Source organism: Pelophylax lessonae (genome assembly GCF_965119305.1).
Source record: "Pelophylax lessonae genome assembly, chromosome: 10".
NCBI lineage: Eukaryota > Metazoa > Chordata > Amphibia > Anura > Ranidae > Pelophylax > Pelophylax lessonae.
Genome location: NC_138777.1, coordinates 10,561,056 through 10,581,866, shown reverse-complemented (window position 1 = coordinate 10,581,866; position 20,811 = coordinate 10,561,056). Strand labels below are relative to the sequence as shown.

At 42.5% G+C, this 20,811-nt stretch overlaps 1 protein-coding gene across 1 annotated transcript in view; it reads left to right on the top strand.

Annotated features, from left to right (window-relative positions):
- The window catches only part of SLC6A5 (solute carrier family 6 member 5), a 134,013-nt gene that overhangs the window by 107,883 nt on the left and 5,319 nt on the right, over nucleotides 1-20,811 (top strand). The window contains exons 14-15 of the mRNA XM_082270282.1: nucleotides 3,453-3,553; nucleotides 14,225-14,392. Coding sequence (XP_082126408.1) covers nucleotides 3,453-3,553; nucleotides 14,225-14,392 — 269 coding nt within the window. The remainder of the gene's footprint in view (nucleotides 1-3,452; nucleotides 3,554-14,224; nucleotides 14,393-20,811) is intronic.

The window sequence follows — 20,811 nt, the reverse complement described above, 5'->3', positions numbered from 1 at the left end:
TTATGTTTCAGTCCATCCAATGCCACCAGGTTGCACCTCAGTCTATTCAGGAGCTCAGTGATGCCCTGGTTCAGATCTGGGAGGAAATACCCCAGGACACCGTCCGTCGTCTCATTATCAGGCATGCATACAAGCACGTGGGGGCCATACAAACTACTGGGGACCATTCTGAGTTGCTGCAATTAAATTTTAGCGAAATGGACCCCCCTGCTGCATCATTTTTTCACTTTGATTTAGGGGGTGTCTTTAACCTCCCTGGTGGTCTGATTATGTCAGGATTTCTGTGCTAAAAGCGGTACATTGTTTTGCATGGAAATCTGTTGTTTTACATTTTAAAACTCAACCTTCCCCTGCGATCCCCCACCGTCCTCCCCCGCCGTCCTCCAGCCATCCTCCCCCGCCGTCCTCCCGCTGTGTGCTCGGCCATTGCCAGCACCTGTCTTCCAGTTCCCTTCCCTGCAAGTGTTGCAATGCAGGGGGGTGGAACCGGCAGCAATTTAAAAAAAGTAAATTCACTAAATGAGATGATAGAAAGCTGTGATCCTATTGGATTACACTGTATCATCCCATTTCACCACAGGATTTCCCCTGGTGACTTTTCCAGTGCCCTGCCTGTGCTTTTCCAATTCTTTGTGCCTGGAAAATAGAGAACGACCATGGCGTCCAAAAAGCGTTCTTTTTGCGCAAAAGCGCTTTTAGACGAACTGGAAAACAGCGACAGCGAAACGGAGTTACTCGAAGAACTGAGCGATAGCGATTTGTGGGAAAATTCGTCATCAGGTAAGGAAAGTGAGGACAGTGACGATTCTGGTGTCTCTTTCTGGCACATCGCTTGTGGAATTTGGGAAGTTTATCAAATGATTCTTCAGAATTTCCAACGGAGCGATGTGCCAGAAAGAGACATCAGAATCTTCGCTGTCCTCAATTTCCGTACCTGATGATGAATTTTCCCACGAATCGCTATCGCTCAGTTCTTCAAGTAACTCCGTTTCACTGTCGCTGTTTTCCAGTTCATCTAAAATCGATTTTGCGCAAAAAGAACGCTTTTTGGACGCCATGGTCGTTCTCTATTTTCCAGGCACAAAGAACTGGAAAAGCACAGGCAGGGCACTGGAGAAGTCACCAGGAGAAATCCTGTGGTGAGATGGGATGATACAGTGTAATCCGTTAGGATCACAGCTTTCTATCATCTCATTTGATGTATTTACACTTTTGAATTTGCCGCCGGTTCCACCCCCCTGCGTCGCAACTCTTTCAGGGAAGGGAACCGGAAGGCAAGTGCCGGCAATCGGCCGTGCACAGAGCAGGGAGAGACTTTGAGGAGGACGGGGAGGACAGCGGGGGTGCACAGGGAAGGTGAATAACATTGCGGGGTAATCCCGAGTGTGGCTCGGGGTTACCGCTTTGGGTACTGAAAGTTTACCCCGAGCCACACTCGGGAGGTTAAATTCAGCCCTCTGTAAGTTGATAATTTTCATTTCCATCAAACGATGTGGCATCCTTTCCTTCCTAACACATTACCCAGTCCATACCAGTACAGGTCCTAACAAATTACCCAGTCCATACCAGTATAGATCCTAACACATTACCCAGTCCACACCAGTATAGATCCTAACAAATTGCCCAGTCCATACCAGTATAGATCCTAACACATTACAGAGTCCGTACCAGTACAGGTTCTAACACATTACCCAGTCCATACCAGTATAGATCCTAACAAATTACCCAGTCCATACCAGTATAGATCCTAACACATTACCCAGTCCACACCAGTATAGATCCTAACAAATTGCCCAGTCCATACCAGTATAGATCATAACAAATTGCCTAGTCCATACCAGTATAGATCATAACAAATTGCCCAGTCCATACCAGTATAGATCCTAACACATTACCGAGTCCGTACCAGTATAGATCCTAACACATTACCCAGTCCATGCCAGTATAGATCCTAACACATTACCCAGTCCATACCAGTATAGATCCTAACACATTACCCAGTCCATATCAGTATAGATCCTAACACATTACCCAGTCCATATCAGTATAGATCCTAACACATTACCCAGTCCATACCAGTATAGATATCCACCATTATATTTTTCCCCATTGAGTTCTGATTTGTTTTCTAAGTGTTCCTTAATTTTTTTTTTAGCAGTGTATTAGGCCAGGTTATGGTCCACTACCAGACCAAGCTCTCCCACCTCCCAGACCCTCAACCACCTGCAGATCCCTTAACAGTGCCTCCCAGCTCCCATAGTTGTCCACCATGCAATTCAACCTCCCACCCTGCCCTCAGGCCCCCTGAGAGGTCTCAGGCCCCACAGTGCCTCCCAGCTCCCATTATTCTCCACCATGACACTCAACCTCCCACATTGCCCTTAGGCCTCCTGAGATGTCTCAGGCCCCACAGTGTCCTCTACCTTGCTGCAGACCCTCCATCCCCCATACTGCTGCATCCTCCAACAGTGTCCAATATTGCCCCCCCCCCCCAGTATCTGCAATACACGCCACTCTACCACAATGCCTCTGGAAAGCCCCACAGCCCCTCCCATATCCCCTCCCCCACAGCTCTCCCAGCTGCCTCTAGAGTCCCCTACAGAGCCACCATGTCTGCTGCACAGCCATGAAACTCCCTGCATCCCCCCAGATTGCCACTCGGTCACATCCAGAGCCTTCAAGCATTTCAATGCATCTTCTGCATTCCAATACTTTTATTTTGTTAATATTAAAAGAGAAATAAAAGATTTAATTTTTCTCTCATTTATACTTAAGTAGGTGGATGCTGCATCTGTCCCCCAGCACCTCTACACTGAGAACTGAGAGATCAAACACTGCCGATCGCTGGGTTCTGACAGCTTCCTGAGCAGAGAGCTGCTGCCTATCAGTCACAGCTCTCTGCTCTGCCGCCTCCTCGCTCATTGGAGCGCTAAGCCGTGGAGGGGGCGGGGAGCGGCCGGCTCAGCCTCTTAGCAGCTTGTTGAGAGGCTGAGACGGGTGTTGGTCCAGGCACCTGGCGGATCCCAACTCCGTGGTCATGATGATGCGGTGCCTGGACCGACTTCTGTGATGTCCATTTTTTATTTTTTTTTGTACTGTTGGGCATGAAAATTTTGGAAAATGTTTTATTGGTCCTTGTTTCAATAAAGTTGAGAATCCCTATGCTAGGCTACCAATGGAGTGGCTTTCTCTCTTCTGGCCACTAGATGGCACTCCTGCCTCTTACTTTTTACTGATCAGAGTGTTCTGTTCTCTGTGACTTTTTCTGTCCTCTTGCAGACTTGAGAAGTGGAACTCGCTGTTCCTGTGCACTCACAGATTAATATTAATGTTGTCGCGGTGACCCTGGATGTGTGCGCATGCAGAAATCTGCGGTGTGCTGCCCTGTGAAGTGAGAACTTTTCATCGTTTGTTTCTTTGTTTTGTCACTTCTGCTTTCTTTGTCCCTTCAGGTCTGCAGAGATTCTGTGAAGACATTGAGATGATGATCGGATTTCAGCCGAATCGCTTCTGGAAGGTTTGCTGGGCTTTTGTCACGCCAACTATTTTAACTGTAAGTAGAATTTTGTGCTTTCATTTTTTTTTTAAATTTATTTTATAAGCTTTTAATTTTTTTTTTAACACTTTTACTAGGTACATGATCTGGCGCAGAGCGGCCGCCCTGCCGCAGTATATCTATGGAGGGCAGTCTGCAAGTGGTTAAAAAAGGTTCCTGCACTACTTTGATGCGACTTTAATGCAAAATGAGTGCCACAGGCTGCAATATAAACGCTCAAATGTCGCATGAAAGTCACATCTTAACCACTTTACCACCGGAGGATTTTGCTGTCTTACGTCCAGGCCACTTTTTGCGATTCGGCGCTGTGCGAATTTAACTGACAATTGCGCGGTCGTGCGACGCTGTACCCAAACGAAATTTAGGTCCTTTTTTTCCCACAAACAGAGCTTTCTTTTGGTGGTATTTGATCACCTGTGCAATTTTTACTTTTTGCGCTATAAACAAAAAAAGAGCGTTTATTTTGAAAAAATAACAATATTTTTAAAAATTTTTTTATATGAAATTCCCCCCCAAAAAAATGTAAAAATCTAATTTTTTTAACATTTTCAGCCAATTTGTTTTATGCTACCTATGTTTGGTAAAAAAAATCACAATAAGCGTATTTTGATTGGTTTGCGCAAAAGTTATTGCGCTTACTAACTAAGGGAAAGATTTCTGTCATTTTTGGTGGTTTTTTTTTAACGAGTAATGGCGGTGATCTGCGTTTTTTTTTTGCGGGACTGCGACATTGCGGCGGACACATCGGACCCTTGACTGACATTTTTGACACTTTTGGAGGTACCAGTGACATTACTACAGTAATCAGTGCTATATATATGCACTGTTACTGTAAAAATGACACTGGCAGGGAAGGGGTTAATTTTATTGGAGAGGGAGGGGTTAATGTATGCCTGGTGCTTACTAACGTGTGTGGGGGGAGGGGACTGAGTGACACAGGGACAGATCGCATGTTCAGCTATGCTGAACACTCCGATCTGTCAGTCCCTGTCACTATGGAGATCCGCCCGCTCTGTTTACACAAGCGGGCGGATCTCCAAACTCGATTCCCCGACGATCGGGGCAGAGCAGCGGCGATCGCCGTCGCTCCTCCCCTGGCCCGACTCCCGCTGTGAATGAAAACAGCGGAAGCGCGCCTCCGGCGGCGCGCGAGCGCCGCCTACAGGGGGAGGAGTCCAGCGACGTAGGTCTACGTCGCTGGACGATAACGAGCCACTGTGCCGCAGTAGAGGCACAGTGAGCGGTCGTAAAGTGGTTAATGTTATCAAAGCCGCAATTGTGCAACAGTCAAAGCCAAAGTCAACAGCCAAAATCGCATCCTTGTTGCACCCATCCAAAGTTGCATCAAAGTCGCAATGCAGAGTTTCAATGGAAATTTCAATAGAAATGGAATTGAAAAGGAAAATCCGGTCTGGTGTGGTGAGGGATGCCCGGTGGGGGGGGGGGGTGGATGTCCCTCCCTTCAACCAGTGTTTTTTACCGGGCTTACCATTTTCCGCTGGTTCACCTGAGAAAAGATCTTATGGTGCTGCCGAATGCTCCCAAGGTTAAAACTCTTTGATCACCTCTATGGCCTTGGAGGACCAGAGCGACGTCATGACGTCACTTCCGGTCCAGTCTGGAAGAAATAGTTTTTTTTTTTTTAGAAGCCAAAGATCAAAAATATTTTTTTTTCCCAATCTTTTGCTTTTAAAAGGTAAAGAAGATATGACCACCCCAGATCTGTCCACAAAGAGGCCCTGCCATCCTTATTTCTATTATTTGTCGTGTTAGACCTCCTCTGTGATTGGAGGTGGTTAAAACGTCACCTACGGAGATTTTTAAGACCTTTCTTCCTTATTTGTTTACATTCCTTGTAATAAGAATAAAAAGTGATAAAAAAAAAAAAAAACATTAAATGGACAGTGTAAAAATAAAAAATAAAAAGTAAAATAAATATTAAAAAAAATAAAATAAAAAATTAAAGCGCCCCATCCCTCCATGATCATGCGCAGAAGCGAGCGCATACATATGTACTGTAAACGGTATTCGAACAACACATGTGAGGTAGCGCTGCGAACGTTAGAGCAAGAGCAATAATTCTAGCCCTAGACCTCCTCTGTAACTCTAAATAGGTAACCTGTAAAGGGGGGTAAAGCATCGCCTATGGAGATTTTTAAGTAGTGTCGTTTGTCACTATTCCATAAACATGTGCAATTTTAACGCATAATATGTTAGGTATCTACAGTATTTACCTAACGCTGTGTTTAGGGGTTCCTCCTGAGTTGCTAGAGGTTCCTCCTGTGTTTAGACACAGCGGGAGGTGGGCCGTGGAAGGAGCGGCAGCGATTGCCGCCGGCCTCCCGCAATCGTCAGAGAAACTGACAGAAGACCCGCCTACTTATGTAAACAAAGCAGGCGGCTCTTCTGTCACACAGGCAGAGAGAGATCAGGAGTTTCAGCTAAGCTACAACCCCCAACCTCTCTGTGCCTGTCACAGAACCCCCCCCCCACACACAGTCAGTAATCAAATTTAGGTACACATTAACCCCTTTGATCACCCCCTGTGTTAACCCCTTCCCTGCCAGTATCATTTATACAGTAACAGTGCAGTATATTTAGCACTGATTACTGTATTAATGTCACTGGTCCCTCGAAAAGTGCCAAAAAGGGGCCCAATCTGTCCGCCGCAATGTCGCAGTCCTGCTAAAAATCGCTGATCGCCGCCATTACTAATAAAAACAAAAACAAAAAAAAAAATTCCAAAAATCTATCCCGTAGTATGTAAACGATATAACTTTTCTGCAAACCAATTAAAATATGCTTTTTGGGATGTTGTTTTACCAAAAATATGTAGCAGAATACAAATTGGCCTAAACTGATAAAAACATTTTTAGATCTTTTATTTTATTTTTATTGGGAATGTTTTATAGCAGAATGTAAAAAATATAGCGTTTTTTTCAAAATTGTTGCTTTTTTTTGTTTGTTTATAGCGCAAAATCTAAAAACCGCAGAGGTGATCAAATACCACCAAAAGAAAGCTCTAATTTTGGGAAAAAAAGGACTTCAATTGTATTTGGGTACAGCGTCGCACCACTGCGCAATTTTTCGTTAAAGTAATGCAGTGCCGAATCGCAAAAAATGGCCTGGTCATTAAGGGGTAAAACCTTCCGGAGCTGAAGTGGTTAAAGTGTATTTTTTGCAAAAAAAAAAAAAAAAAAAATTGCGTATGCAAAACCGCTGCACAAATACAGTGTGACATGAAAAATTGCAACGATCGCTATTTTATTCTCTAGGGCAGGGTTTTCTCAACCAGGTTTCCTCCTGAGGTTGCTAGGGGTTCCTTGAGCAATGGGCAATTTCTACCTCTCAGATAAGTTCCCAATGACACCATTGTTCCTTTAAGTCTCGGTCCACACTAGCGCGACTTGTCAGCTCCACCCGTTCTAAAAGGAGCGACACAAGTCGCTCCGACTTTGAAAAAGGGTCCTGTACTACTTCGGGGCAACCTCGGAGCGACTTGCATAGACTTCCATTATGTGAGGTCCATGCAAGTCGCTCCAAAGTCGTGGTGCATGGGAATGCACAAGTCGCCCCCAAAGTAGTACAGAGTCATGTCGCCCCAGTGTGAACCGACTCTTAGCTATCTGTGGGGAATGGGGGGGGGGGTAATTCTTCCTAATGCTGACAAGAGTAAGGAGCATTCTTCCCACTGGCTGTCACACAATGTGTCATGAGTTGTGGATTTTTAATTTTTAGCAGGGGTTCCCCGAGACCAGAAATATATTGTAAGGGTTCCTCTGTGTTGAAAAGGTTGAGTAAGGCTGCCCTAGGGTCTCTGCTAAAAAAAAAAAAAAAGTAGAATGTTTGGGGGTTATAAGTAATTTTCTAGCAAAAACTACTGATATAAACTTGTAAACAAAAAGTGCAAGAAAAAGCCTAGTGACCAAGTGGTTAAAAAAAAAAAGGAAAAATGCATTGTAATCGTCTATTATTTGCGTCTGAACACCAGCGGCCGCAGTAGCTCCCTAAACTTTTCTATATGCAGTACATACTTTTAGACATTAGGTGGCAGCAAAGTACATCCATAGCCTATAGGCATAAATTATAGAAGCAGAATTAATTATATAGCATATAGGCAGCTAGCTAATGAATAATATATCCAAATTGGTGGCACAAATCCACTGTGTCAGCAGATAATGATCTGTTTTACTTTGCACAGACTGTCTACAGTTATGGGTCTGTTTATTACATAAAGAATGATTTTTTTTTTTTTTTTTTTTGCCTATGCTACGCTACAGCAAGAAAAAAAAAAAAAAGTACCAATGCTGCGGTACATCACATGGTTTTAGGAATAACACTGAGATAAAGGGAAATCACACGCTTTTCCTTCGAGTGATGGCATGATGGGCTTCGGGGGATGGTAAGCCTGCCGGGCTCACCTTGATTAATCAGAGTCATTTTGCTGTTTTTTTGTTCCCTTTATGGAGCTTACTTTTATTTTCCTATAAATAGAGTCGGGGAAAACTTCAGCAACACATTCAGCTGGATGGATGTCACTGAAAACAAGCAATATCTGTGCAATTACATCACTTATAGGGACACAAATGTTACAGCAATCAACCGCTATTTGTCAGTAACAAAAACAGCAAAATGCACTCAAAGTATCCTAAATAACATAAATAATATCATACAAACTGTCTTCAGTGCCATTTTTTTTTTTTTTTAAAGCTTAATGACAGGAGAAATTCAAAACTAACTCTTGTAAAGTGAGGTTACACCTCCACAGCAAGGGTTAAAGAACTCAATTCAAAACTTTTTTTTTTTAAAAGGGAAGGTTTTAACCCCCATTAGCTTTTTTTAATTTTTTTTGCCATCTGTGTCCCATTAGGGAGATTTCCCTTCTCTTCCTGTCCCATAGACACAACAGGAAGTGAAAAAAATCCATTCAAGTTAACCTCCCTGGCAGCATGGACATCCGCATGGGGGGGGGGGGCAAGAGGGGGCAAGTGCCCCCCCCCCCTGGAATCTCAACTTCCCCTTTGAAGTGGTTGTTAAGCCACTTTATACCATCCTGTCTGGTCTGTTTAATAATCCTGTGTGTCCGTGCCCTGTGAATGTGTTTTAAAAAATTAAGCCGTTCTTTACCAGTTTTCAGAACGCCGATCGCCGCTCACGTGACTCGCCAGCTCTCTCCTCTCCCTGTTTGACAGCTGCTTGCAGCGGGTGGGGCAGAGGATTCCCCGCTGACGTCATTCAGGAGGGGAGGAGGAGGGAAGGAGGAGAGGCCGAGAGGAGGAGAGAGGCGGTGGGTCACGTGAGTGGCCTTCAGCGCTCTGAAAACTGGTAAAGAGCGGCTTATTTTTCCCCTTTAAAAATAAATGCTGACATCAGCAGCCAAGGGGACCACTGTCCTCAGCCCCAGGCCCCGGTACTATCATTCCAGGAGAGGGGGAGCCCGGGCAAGGAAATTGAGATTTGTGGCCTCGTGCGCAGAGGCAAGGCAGGTGACATCACAGCATGTACTGACATCACGTGCATGCATGCGCCGCCTGCACAAACCTAAAACAGAGAGGGTCAGCTTTGCTTTTGCATCAGGTTTCTCAAACCTTTGAATGCCTGCACTTTATGTGTTGACTAAGCCCCTCCCCTTCATGATGACATTGTTGAAAAGGGGCAGAGCATGGCTGACCTTAAAATGATGCCCCCCCCCCCCTGGAAAAAGTTCTGCGGACTCCTATGCCTGGCGGTCTGATTATGTCAGTATTTTTGAATGTCAAAGCGGTACATTGTTTTGCATTGAAATCTGATGTTTTATATTGTTTTATATATATATATATATATTCTTAGGAAAAAAACAGTATTTTTTTTTAAATAAATTATTAATAAATTAATAAATAAATTAATAAATTAAATTAATAAATAAATTAATACATTAATAAATTATTAATAAAAAAATATTAATAAAAATAAAAGGAATAAAACAGTAAGAGTGCAGACAGGGCAATGGACAAAGCACTGGGGACAGAACTGGGGTGAAATGGTTTTATACAGTAATGTAATCCTAACAGATTACAATGTATCATGTCATGTTTTGTGTACTTTTTTTAAATTTCCCGCCCGGTTCCCCCTCCCCTGCGTCGCGGCGCTCACAGGGAAGGGAACCCGGAAGACGGATGCTGGCATTGGCCAGAGGACACAGCGGGAGGACATCAGGGGATCGTAGGGACAAGGTAAGTATCACTACAGGGTAACCCCGAATGTGGCTTGGGGTTACCACTTTTGGTACTGAAAATGTAATCCTGAGCCACACTTGGGATTACCGCCAAGGAGGTAAAGTGATTGTAAAAATCTAAAAAAAAAAATGACAAACATGTTAAACTTACCTGCTCTTTGTAGTTGGTTTTGCACAGAGTGGCCCGGATTCTCCTCTTCTTGGGTCCCTCTTCAGCTCTCCTGGCCCCTTCCCCCTATTGAGTGCCCCCACAGCAAGCAGATTGCTATGGGGGCACCCGAGCCGAGCTGCAGCTCCATGTATTCATGCAGACACGGAGCCGCAACTCGGCCCCGCCCCTTCTTTCTCCTGATTGACTGGATTATTGTGATTGACAGCAGTGGGAGCCGATTGCGCCATGCTGCTGTCTCAGCCAATGAGGAGGGGAGTCCCAGGCAGCTTAGACACTCCTGCAACATCGCTGGATAAAGATGAGCTCAGGTAAAAATTCGAGGGGCTGAAGGGGTCTGCTACACACAGAAGATTTTTTTATTTTAATGCATAGAATGCACCTTCTGCCTTTACAACCACTTGAAGGGAAATTTCCAGTGTCCTCACTGGAAGATTTCCTTTTAATTCCTGTTCTGGTGACAACACAAAATTTGGGATTTTGGACAAGTAAAGTTGGTGATTCTTCTTAATGGGGACAGAGACAGCAAAAAAAAAAAAAAAATGAACAGGGGTTCCAATCCCTCTAAACTCTTTCCAAAACTAAAAGAAAAAGTTTGGCTGCAATTTCACGTTAAATGCTTGTTTTTGTCTAGGCCTCTGGGGCCGTCTTTTCCAACCTTTTCCACAGAGAGGACCCCTTGAAATACCCTTCTGGTCTCAGGGAACCCCAACTAATAATGACTATATCTACAACTCAGTATACGTCAGTGTGATGGTCAGTAAGAAGAATGATCAATACACGTGTGGTCATTGGGAAGAATAGCTAAAGAGATCAATGGTCTCAGGGGGAACTTATCAAAGAGGCAAAAAATTGCTCATTGCTGAAGAAACCCCTAGCAACCTCTGGAGGAACCCTGGTTGAGAAATCCTGTTTAGGACAATGGTTCTCAACCTTATGGAAACCAGAGGCCAGTACATTTTTCCAAAACCTTCCATGCCCCAACTGTAAAAAAAGAATCCACTTGGTAGTAACGGCATGGGAATGTATTGAAATACTTGAAGGCTCTGGATGTGGCTAGGTGTCATCCCTGGGGGACGTGGTGTCATCTCTGGGGGCCATTGTGGGCGATGGGGTCTCTGAAGGGGACCAGGTCTCTCTAGCAGTCTGGGGGCTTTGTATTGTGGGAGACTGTAAGGTCTACTATTGAAGGTTGGGGGCACTATGGGGACATGGAGGCTCTGCAGCAAGCTAGGGGGCACTGTTGGGATCTGAGAAAAGGTTGGGGGTACTATGGGGGCTTAGGGCTCTCAGGGGGCCTGGGGGAAATGTTGGAGGTTGGGGATGCTATGGGGGCTTAGAGCTCTCAGGGTGCCTGGGGGAAATGGGGGAGGTTGGGGGTACTATGGGGGCTTAGGGCTCTCAGGGGGCCTGGGGGAAATGGGGGAGGTTGGGGGTACTATGGGGCTTAGGGCTCTCAGGGGGAAATGGGGGAAGTTGGGGGTACTATGGGGGCTTAGGGCTGTCAGTGGGCCTGGGGGAAATGGGGGAGGTTGGGGGTACTATGGGGGCTTAGGGCTCTCAGGGGGCCTGGGGGAAATGGAGGAGGTTGGGGGGCTCTCAGGGGGCCTGGGGGAAATGGGGGAGGTTGGAGGGTATGGTGGGCCAGGGTAGGAGGTGGGGGGCACTATGTGTTGCTCTGGTAGATTCCATATGACTGGTCCCCCAGACTAATTTCTCTTTGATGTTATCACATACCATGCAGAAACAGCAGTCTTATAATGTAAGTGATTACACCAAGGGCCCACTCATAAATCATTTTTATAAACATTGTTCACATGGGAGATAGAGAGATACAAAGTAACATTGTTTATAAACATTGCTCACATGGGAGATAGAGATATACAAAGTAAGATTGTTTATAAACATTTATTAGATGGGAGATAAAGACATACAAAGTAACGTTGTTTATAATTATTGATCAGACATGAGATAAAGAGATACAAAGTAACATTGTTTATAAACATTGATCAGACAGGAGATAAAGAGATACAAAGTAACATTGTTTATAAACATTGTTCAGACAGGAAATAGAGAGATACAAAGTAAGATTGTTTATAAACATCAATCAGTCAGAAGATAAAGAGATACAAAGTAACATTGTTTATAAACATTGATTGGACATGCGATAGAGAGATACAAAGTAACATTGTTTATAAACATTGATCAGATAGGAGCTAGAGAGATACAAAGTAACATTTATACACATTAATCAGACAAGAGATAGAGAGATACAAAGTAACATTTATACACATTGATCAGACAGGAGATAGAGAGATACAAAGTAACATGGTTTATAAACATTGATCAGACAAGAGATAGAGAGATACAAAGTAACATTGTTTATAAATATTGATCAGACGGGAGATAGAGAGATACAAAGTAACATTGTTTATAAACATTTATTAGATGGGAGATAAAGACATACAAAGTAACATTTTTTATAATTATTGATCAGACATGAGATAGAGAGATACAAAGTAACATTGTTTAAAAACATTGTTCAGACAGGAAATAGAGAGATACAAAGTAAGATTGTTTATAAACATCGATCAGACAGGAGATAGAGAGATACAAAGTAACATTGTTTCTAAACATTGTTCAGACAGGAGATAGAGAGATACAAAGTAACATTGTTTATAAACATCGATCAGACAGGAGCTAGAGAGATACAAATTAACATTTATACACATTGATCAGACAGGATATAGAGAGATACAAAGTAACATTGTTTATAAACATTGATTGTACAGGAGATAGAGAGATACAAAGTAACATTTACATTGATCAGACAGGAGATATAGAGATACAAAGTAACATTGTTTATAAACATTGATCAGACAGGAGATAGAGAGATACAAAGTAACATTGTTTATAAACATTGATCAGACAGGAGATAGAGAGATACAAAGTAACACTGTTAGTTTTGTTTCTACTCTCATTCATCAGCAGATTTAGTGGATGATCTGAATTTGATGTCTATTTAAGCAACCTGACAAGTAAATTTTTTTAAAATAAAATATGTTCCTATTTAACACCTTATTAACCCTTAGTTTACCCTAAGAATCCTTAATTAACTGCTTCTTTCCATTTTCCCCTTAACTATTATTTTCCTGATAATTTTTTGTTTTATTTCTATTTTTCTAACTATTACTATTTGAACTTTTTTATTTTTTATTTATTAAAAAAAGGAAAAAAGTGCAAAATTGAAAAAAAAAATAAAAAAATTGGAAATTACTGTGCAATAATTAGTACCGGAATCATATTTTATTGTCAGGACAAATTTCAGATTACATTTTTATCGTCAGTATCAATATTTTTTTTTTTCTAAATGAATACTGACCAAAGTCAATTGTTTCCTTTTTGTTGCTTTTTTTTCATGGATTGCTTAAAAAAATATATTTTGCAAGACAGTATCACTAAAATAAAGCTTTGTGTGGCCTAAAAACATGCAGTATCTGTATTATTTATTTATCTTAAGTAGAGAGATACAAAGTAACATTGTTTATAAATATTGATCAGAGATACAAAGTAATGCTGTTAGTTTTGTTTCTACTCTCTTTCATTCATCAGCAGATTAGTGGATGATCTGAATGTGATGTCTATTTAAGCAACCTGACAAGTACATTTTTATTAAATAAAATATGTTCCTATTTAACACCTTATTAACCCTTAGTTTACCCTAAGAATTCTTAATTAACTCCTTTTTACCATTCTCCCCTTAACTATTATTTTCCTGATATTTTTTTTCTTTTATTTCTATTTTTCTAAACATTACTATTTGAACTTTTTTATTTTTTATTTATTAAAAAAAAAAGGAAAAAAAGTGCAAAATTGAAAAAAAAAATATTTGTAAATTACTGTGCAATAATTTGTGCCGGAATCATATTTTATTGTCAGGACAAATTTCAGAATACATTTTTATCGTCAGTATCAATATTTATTTATTTTTCTAAATTAATACTGACCAAAGTCAATTTTTTCCTTTTTGTTGCTTTTATTTTCATGGATTGCTTAAAAATATATATTTTGCAAGACAGTATCACTAAAAAAAAAACTTTGTTTGGCCTAAAAACATGCAGTATCTGTATTATTTATTTATCTTAAGTAAGGACAAAGATATTGCTTAACAAACAGACCCATGGCCGAAATATTAAATTGCTCTCTGGTGCATAGGGGGTGTACAGGTGTGAGAGGTGAAATAGTTAAATTATTTGTAATGTTTTTTTTTTTCTTTTTCCCACAGTTTATCTTATGCTTCAGCTTTTACCAATGGGAACCGATGACTTACGGTACCTATCACTACCCGACATGGTCGATGGTCCTCGGATGGTTGATGTGTGGTTGTTCCGTCATCTGGATTCCAATCATGTTTGTCATCAAAATGCATCTGGCTCCGGGCAATTTTATTGAGGTAACTAACAGCATCTCAATCATTATGTCTCCTCGTTTTGCATACTAAACGCCGCTCGCCTCTGTCCGCTGCAATCGGTGAGGTGGCGGCATCCAATAAGCAAGGGAACAGCTGGGACATAAAAACATTACAAAGCGCTCCATGGCGGGTGAACACCTTGCCAAAATGTCGCAATACGCCCCAACACAGCTATCTGTCTCGGCGGCGCATTTTTTACAAGTGCTCATCTGGGAGGTCGAGGTGTCAAAATGGCAATTTAACGGAGATTAAAAAATAATGCAATAGCAGCTCAATTAAAATAATGCAATTGAAGCTCAATTTATTTTAATGGCTAATAAACCATGAATGCTTTGTTTTTTTTTTTTTTTTTAATGCCGGGAGTTTGTTTTTAATACCGTTTTTTGAAAGAAAAAAAAAAATTCTTCTCTATCAAAGTACATTTTCAGTAAATGAAAATGGCATCCAAAATGAAGCCCATTTCTAGTCTCTATTTGCTGGGCGCTCGATTAAGAAAGTAATTGTTCACTAAATAATTAAAATCTGTATTGCGAATTATCGTTTTTTTTATTTTTTTTTATGAGGTTTGCTGTGTATACTTTAGAGGATTATCATAAATAGGGATTCAGTTACTCGGAGAGCCTCAGAGGTGACTGGAAGGAATAATTAAGAAAAGACTTTGATGCTCTTGAAACATTGTTTAAAAGTCTTGGAAAAAAGAAGTATCTACTCTATTTCCCATATATGACTTTGTGACTTTTAAAGGTAGTGCAAACAATATACTGTGTGTGTGTATGTATATATATATATATATATACAGTATCTCACAAAAGTGAGTACACCCCTCACATTTTTGTAAATATTTTATTCTATCTTTTCATGTGACAACACTGAAGAAATGACACTTTGCTACAATGTAAAGTAGTGAGTGTACAGCTTGTATAACAGTGTAAATTTGCTGTCCCCTCAAAATAACTCAACACACAGCCATTAATGTCTAAACCGCTGGCAACAAAAGTGAGTACACCCCTAAGTGACAATGTCCAAATTGGGCCCAAAGTCTCAATATTTTGTGTGGCCACCATTATTTTCCAGCACTGCCTTAACCCTCTTGGGCATGGAGTTTACCAGAGCTTCACAGGTTGTCACTGGAGTCCTTTTCCACTCCTCCATGATGACATCACAGAGCTGGTGGATGTTAGAGACCTTGCGCTCCTCCACCTCCTGTTTAAAGAAGGATGCCACACAGATGCTCAATAGGGTTTAGGTCTGGAGCCATGCTTGGGCAGTCCATCACCTTTACCCTCAGCTTCTTTAGCAAGGCAGTGGTCGTCTTGGAGGTGTGTTTGGAGTCATTATCATGTTGGAATACTGCCCTGCGGCCCAGTCTCTGAAGGGAGGGGATCATGCTCCGTTCAGTATGTCACAGTACATGTTGGCATTCATGGTTCCCTCAATGAACTGTAGCTCCCCAGTGCTGGCAGCACTCATGCAGCCCCAGACCATGACATTCCCACCACCATGCTTGACTGTAGGCAAGACACACTTGTCTTTGTACTCCTCACCTGGTTGCCGCCACACACGCTTGATACCATCTGAACCAAATACGTTTATCTTGGTCTCATCAGACCACAGGAGATGGTTCCAGTAATCCATGTCCTTAGTCTGCTTGTCTTCAGCAAACTGTTTGCGGGCTTTCTTGTGCATCATCTTTAGAAGAGGCTTTCTTCTGGGACGACAGCCATGCAGACCAGTTTGATGCAGTGTGCGGCGTATGGTCTGAGCACTGACAGGCTGATGCCCCACCCCTCTGGATATGACGCTGAGCATGTGCACTGAACTCCTTTGGCCGACCATGGCGAGGCCTGTTCTGAGCGGAACCTGTCCTGTTAAATCACTGTATGATCTTGGCCACCGTGCTGCAGCTCAGTTTCAGGGTCTTGGCAATCTTCTTATAGCCTAGGCCATCTCTATGTAGAACAACAATTCTTTTTTTCAGATCCTCAGAGAGTTCTTTGCCATGAGGTGCCATGTTGAACTTCCAGTGAGCAGTATGAGAGAGTGAGAGCGATAACACCAAATTTAACTCACCTGCTCCCCATTCACACCTTGCGACCTTGTAACACAAACGAGTCACATGACACTGGGAAGGGGAAAATGGCTAATTGGGCCCAATGTGGACATTGTCACTTAGGGGTGTACTCACTTTTGTTGCCAGCAGTTTAGACATTAATGGCTGTGTGTTGTTATTTTGAGGGGACAGCAAATTTACACTGTTATACAAGCTGTACACTCACTACTTTACATTGTAGCAAAGTGTCATTTCTTCAGTGTTGTCACATGAAAAGATAGAATAAAATATTTACAAAAATGTGTGGGGTGTACTTACTTTTGTGAGATACTGTATATATATATATATATATATATATATATATATATATATAGTAAAAAGATGCAAAATTACCCCTACATGAATATCGAAAGAAGTATCTATTTCTCATGGGACTTTTAAAGGCAATATACTGAATATAGTGAAAAGATAGAAAACATTTTATTTACAAACTTATATAATACAAAATCTAAAACAGATTGGCTGCTATGGCATAAAGCCAGCCATAGATGGCTGGAATCTCCGGTAGACGGTTGGAATCTCAGGTAGATGGTTGGAATCTCCAGTGGACGGTTGAATCTCCGGTAGATAGTTGGAATCTCCAGTAGATGGTTGGAATCTCCGGTAGACAGTTGAATCTCCGGTAGATAGTTGGAATCTCCGGTAGACGGTTGAATCTCCGGTAGATAGTTGGAATCTCCGGGAAGATGGTTGGAATCTCCGGTAGATGGTTGGAATCTCCGGTTGATGGTTGGAATCTCCAGTGGCGCTTGGAATCTCTGGTAGACAGTTGAATCTCTGGTAGATGGTTGGAATCTCCGGTAGACGGTTGGAATCTCCGGTTGATGGTTGGAATCTCCAGTGGACGCTTGGAATCTCTGGTAGACAGTTGAATCTCTGGTAGATGGTTGGAATCTCCGGTAGACGGTTGGAATCTCCAGTGGACGCTTGGAATCTCTGGTAGACAGTTGAATCTCCGGAAGATGGTTGGAATCTCCGGTAGATGGTTGGAATCTCCAGTGGACGTTTGGAATCTCCGGTAGAAAGTTGGAAGCTGATTTGCTGATTTGAACCATGTATGGGCAGGCTGAATGTACCCAAGTTGATCAATCAACTTGGGTACTACCAGCCTGTCGCATTTTACATGCAATGATGGGCTTCCTCCATCCCACCGCTGGCAAAACACAGTGGCTCCGCGGGAGGTATTCTCCTGTAAGCATGGTCTGTGTTGATGGGGGGAATTGAGCACAATTCTTTCTTGCAACCCGTGGTTGCAGGAAAGAAAGACGCTCCATCTATGGCCTGCCCAAGTCTAAGATACCACATGTCAGTAGAATACTCAAACAGTCCTCAAATGGGGACATCATATTATCATATGATGCAAATACATTCCGCAATAGTACCCAATGGGGCATGAATATCCGACGCGTTTCGAGGTTATTCCTTTCTTCTCCTCCTCAGGGGTGCAGAACTAGTAAAGGGCACATAAATCATTACAGACAAAATTTGACCAGCCAAAATACACTTAAAAGCAAGCCATGGTGTGAAGACATTCCATCAATTACCTCTGTCTGTCCTAAGTGTACTCAAACAACAACAGTGCTGCACCACAAACAATGTAACAACATATTCTACAAGTGAGTGTGAATAATCAACACCGGCATATAAATGCGAATAAAAATGAATAAATAAACTGTAACAAATCATATATCTACACGTGCAATATCAAGAGTCTACTGTACCTTGAAAAAGTATTCACACCCCTTGAAATTTTCCACATTTTGTCATGTTACAACCAAAAAAATAAATGTGTTTTATTGGGATTTTATGTAATATACTGACACAAAGTGGCACATAATTGTGAAGTGGAAGGAAAATGATTTTTAAAAAATATTTTACAAATAGATATGTGAAAAGTGTGGCTTGCATTTGTATTCACCCCCCCCCCCTTTACTCTGATACCCCTACCTAAAAATCTAGTGGAACCAATTGCCTTCAGAAGTCACCTAATTAGATAATAGAGTCCACCTGTGTGTCATTTAATCTCAGTATAAATGCAGCTGTTCTGTGAAGCCCTCAGAGGTTTGTTAGAGAACCTTAGTGAACAAACAGCATCATGAAGGCCAAGGAACACACCAGAGGGGTCAGCGGTAAAGTTGTGGGGAAGTTTAAAGCAGCTGAGCCCCCTGCCGCAGTAAATCTAAAAGGGGCGGTCGGCAAGTAATTAAAGTGATACTAAAGTCTCATTTTATTTTTTCATTAAAAATAACCAACATATTATACTTCCCTCCCCTGTGCAGTTGGTTTTGCACAGAGCAGCCCGGAGCCTCCTCTTCTCGGGTCCCTCTTCTGTGCTCCTGGTCCCTCCCTCCTGTTGAGTGCCCCCACAGTAAGCAGCTTGGGGGCACTCGAGCCGAGCCGCAGCTCCCTGTGTCCATTCAGAGATGGAGCTGCAGTTCGGACCTGCCCCCTCTCTCTCCTGGTTGGCTAACTGACTTTGATTGATAGCAGCGGGAGCCAATGGCACCGCTACTGTGTCTCAGACATTTAGGAGGAGGAGTCCCGAATGTCCAAGGCACTCCTGCACATTGCTGGACCGAGATGAGGCCCAAAATAGGTTCTTTCACTTCTTTTGGGCGACAGGCGTCCCGCAATTTTTTTTGCGTGATATTACCATGATTCATCGGGCGCCAATTGCGGCAAAATTGTGCGTTTGTGGTGCCATTGGAAGTGACGAGAATCATGTGGGTGTCCCGCGATTTGCCATGATTTGGGATCGCGGGCAGAATCTCGCCAATATGTGACCGGAGCCTAAATAGCCCCATGGGAAATAAATACTTCTTTTGATATTGATGTAGGGATGAGGGTAGTGAACACTATGTTGAGCGGCTACATCAGCTTTTATTAACCGCTTAAGGACTGATCGTCGCAGAAATACTGCAGCAGGCTGACCCTCCTGCGCTCCCGCCCCCACTCGGCAGCGGGGACTCCAAGACACAGGGCAGGCGGCTCTGATTGGATTGCCGCCTGACACCCGTGATCGCTCCCCGCTGAGAGAGAAGAACGGTCGGATGTTGTAAACACAGCTGACCGTTCTTCTCTCTGGAATGATCACAGAGCTCCTGTGATCCTTCTATATAGGATCACAGGTCTCTATGATCATTTCACAAGCCACGCCCCCATACAGTTAGAAACACACCCCTAGGTACACATTTAACCCTTTGATCACCACTGGGTTAACCCCTTCCCTGCCAATGGCATTATTACAGTAAAGCCCCGTACACACGTACCGATTGTCGGCCGAACGATCGGCCGTCTTTTGTCCGGTGCTGTCCTGTCGGCTAAAAAACTGCAAAAGACTGCACATGAATTTTGTCGGCCAACAACCGCCGACTGCAGAAGTGATGTCATGTGATGGTTAACTTTCCGTGTGTTTTTTCTTTTCTGAGCATGCCCAGTCTTGCTAATCGGCTGTTTGTCGGCCGAATTCTGTACTGACTGGCGAACAATCGGCCGTTCTGGTGTTGGCCAACAAAAATTCTAATGCCTGCAGGACAGATTCTGTTCGGCCGAAAATGCGCTGTCGGCTGTCGGAAGCATCATACTAACAAGCCTACAATCGGCCGATCGGTCGTCGGCCGAATATTTACGGCCGACAATCGGTACGTGTGTACGGGGCTAAACAGTGCATATTTTTAGCACTGATTACTGTAGTAATGTCACTGGTCCCCCCAAAAGTGTCAAAAATGTCAATTGGGGGCCGCAATGTCGCAGTCCTGCTGAAAATCGCAGATTGCCGCCATTACTAGTAAAAAAAAAAAAACAATAAAAATGACATACGATTTTTTTTAACAAAAATATGTAGCCGAAAACAAATTGGCCTAAAATGTTAAAAAATTTAGATTTTTACATTTTTTTTTGGAATGTCATATAGCAAAATGTGAAAAATATTGTTTGTTTTTTTTTCAGAATTTTCGCTCTTTTTTTTTTGTTTATATAGCAAAAAATTAAATTTGCACAGGTGATCAAATACCACCAAAAGAAAACTCTATTTGTGGGGAAAAAAAAAGACATTGATTTTATTTGGGTACAGCGTCGCACAACTGCACAATTGTCTGTTAAATAACGCAGTGCCGAATCGCAAAATATGGCCTGATCATTAACCTTCCTAGCGGTATTCACGAGCGTGACTCGGGGTTAGATTTTAGAGCCAAAAGCGGTAACCCCGAGCCACACTCGGGGTACCGCTAGGAAGATCGCTGGATCCTGGTAGAGGTTTTACTTACCTTTTCTCTGGGATCCAGCGAAGAAT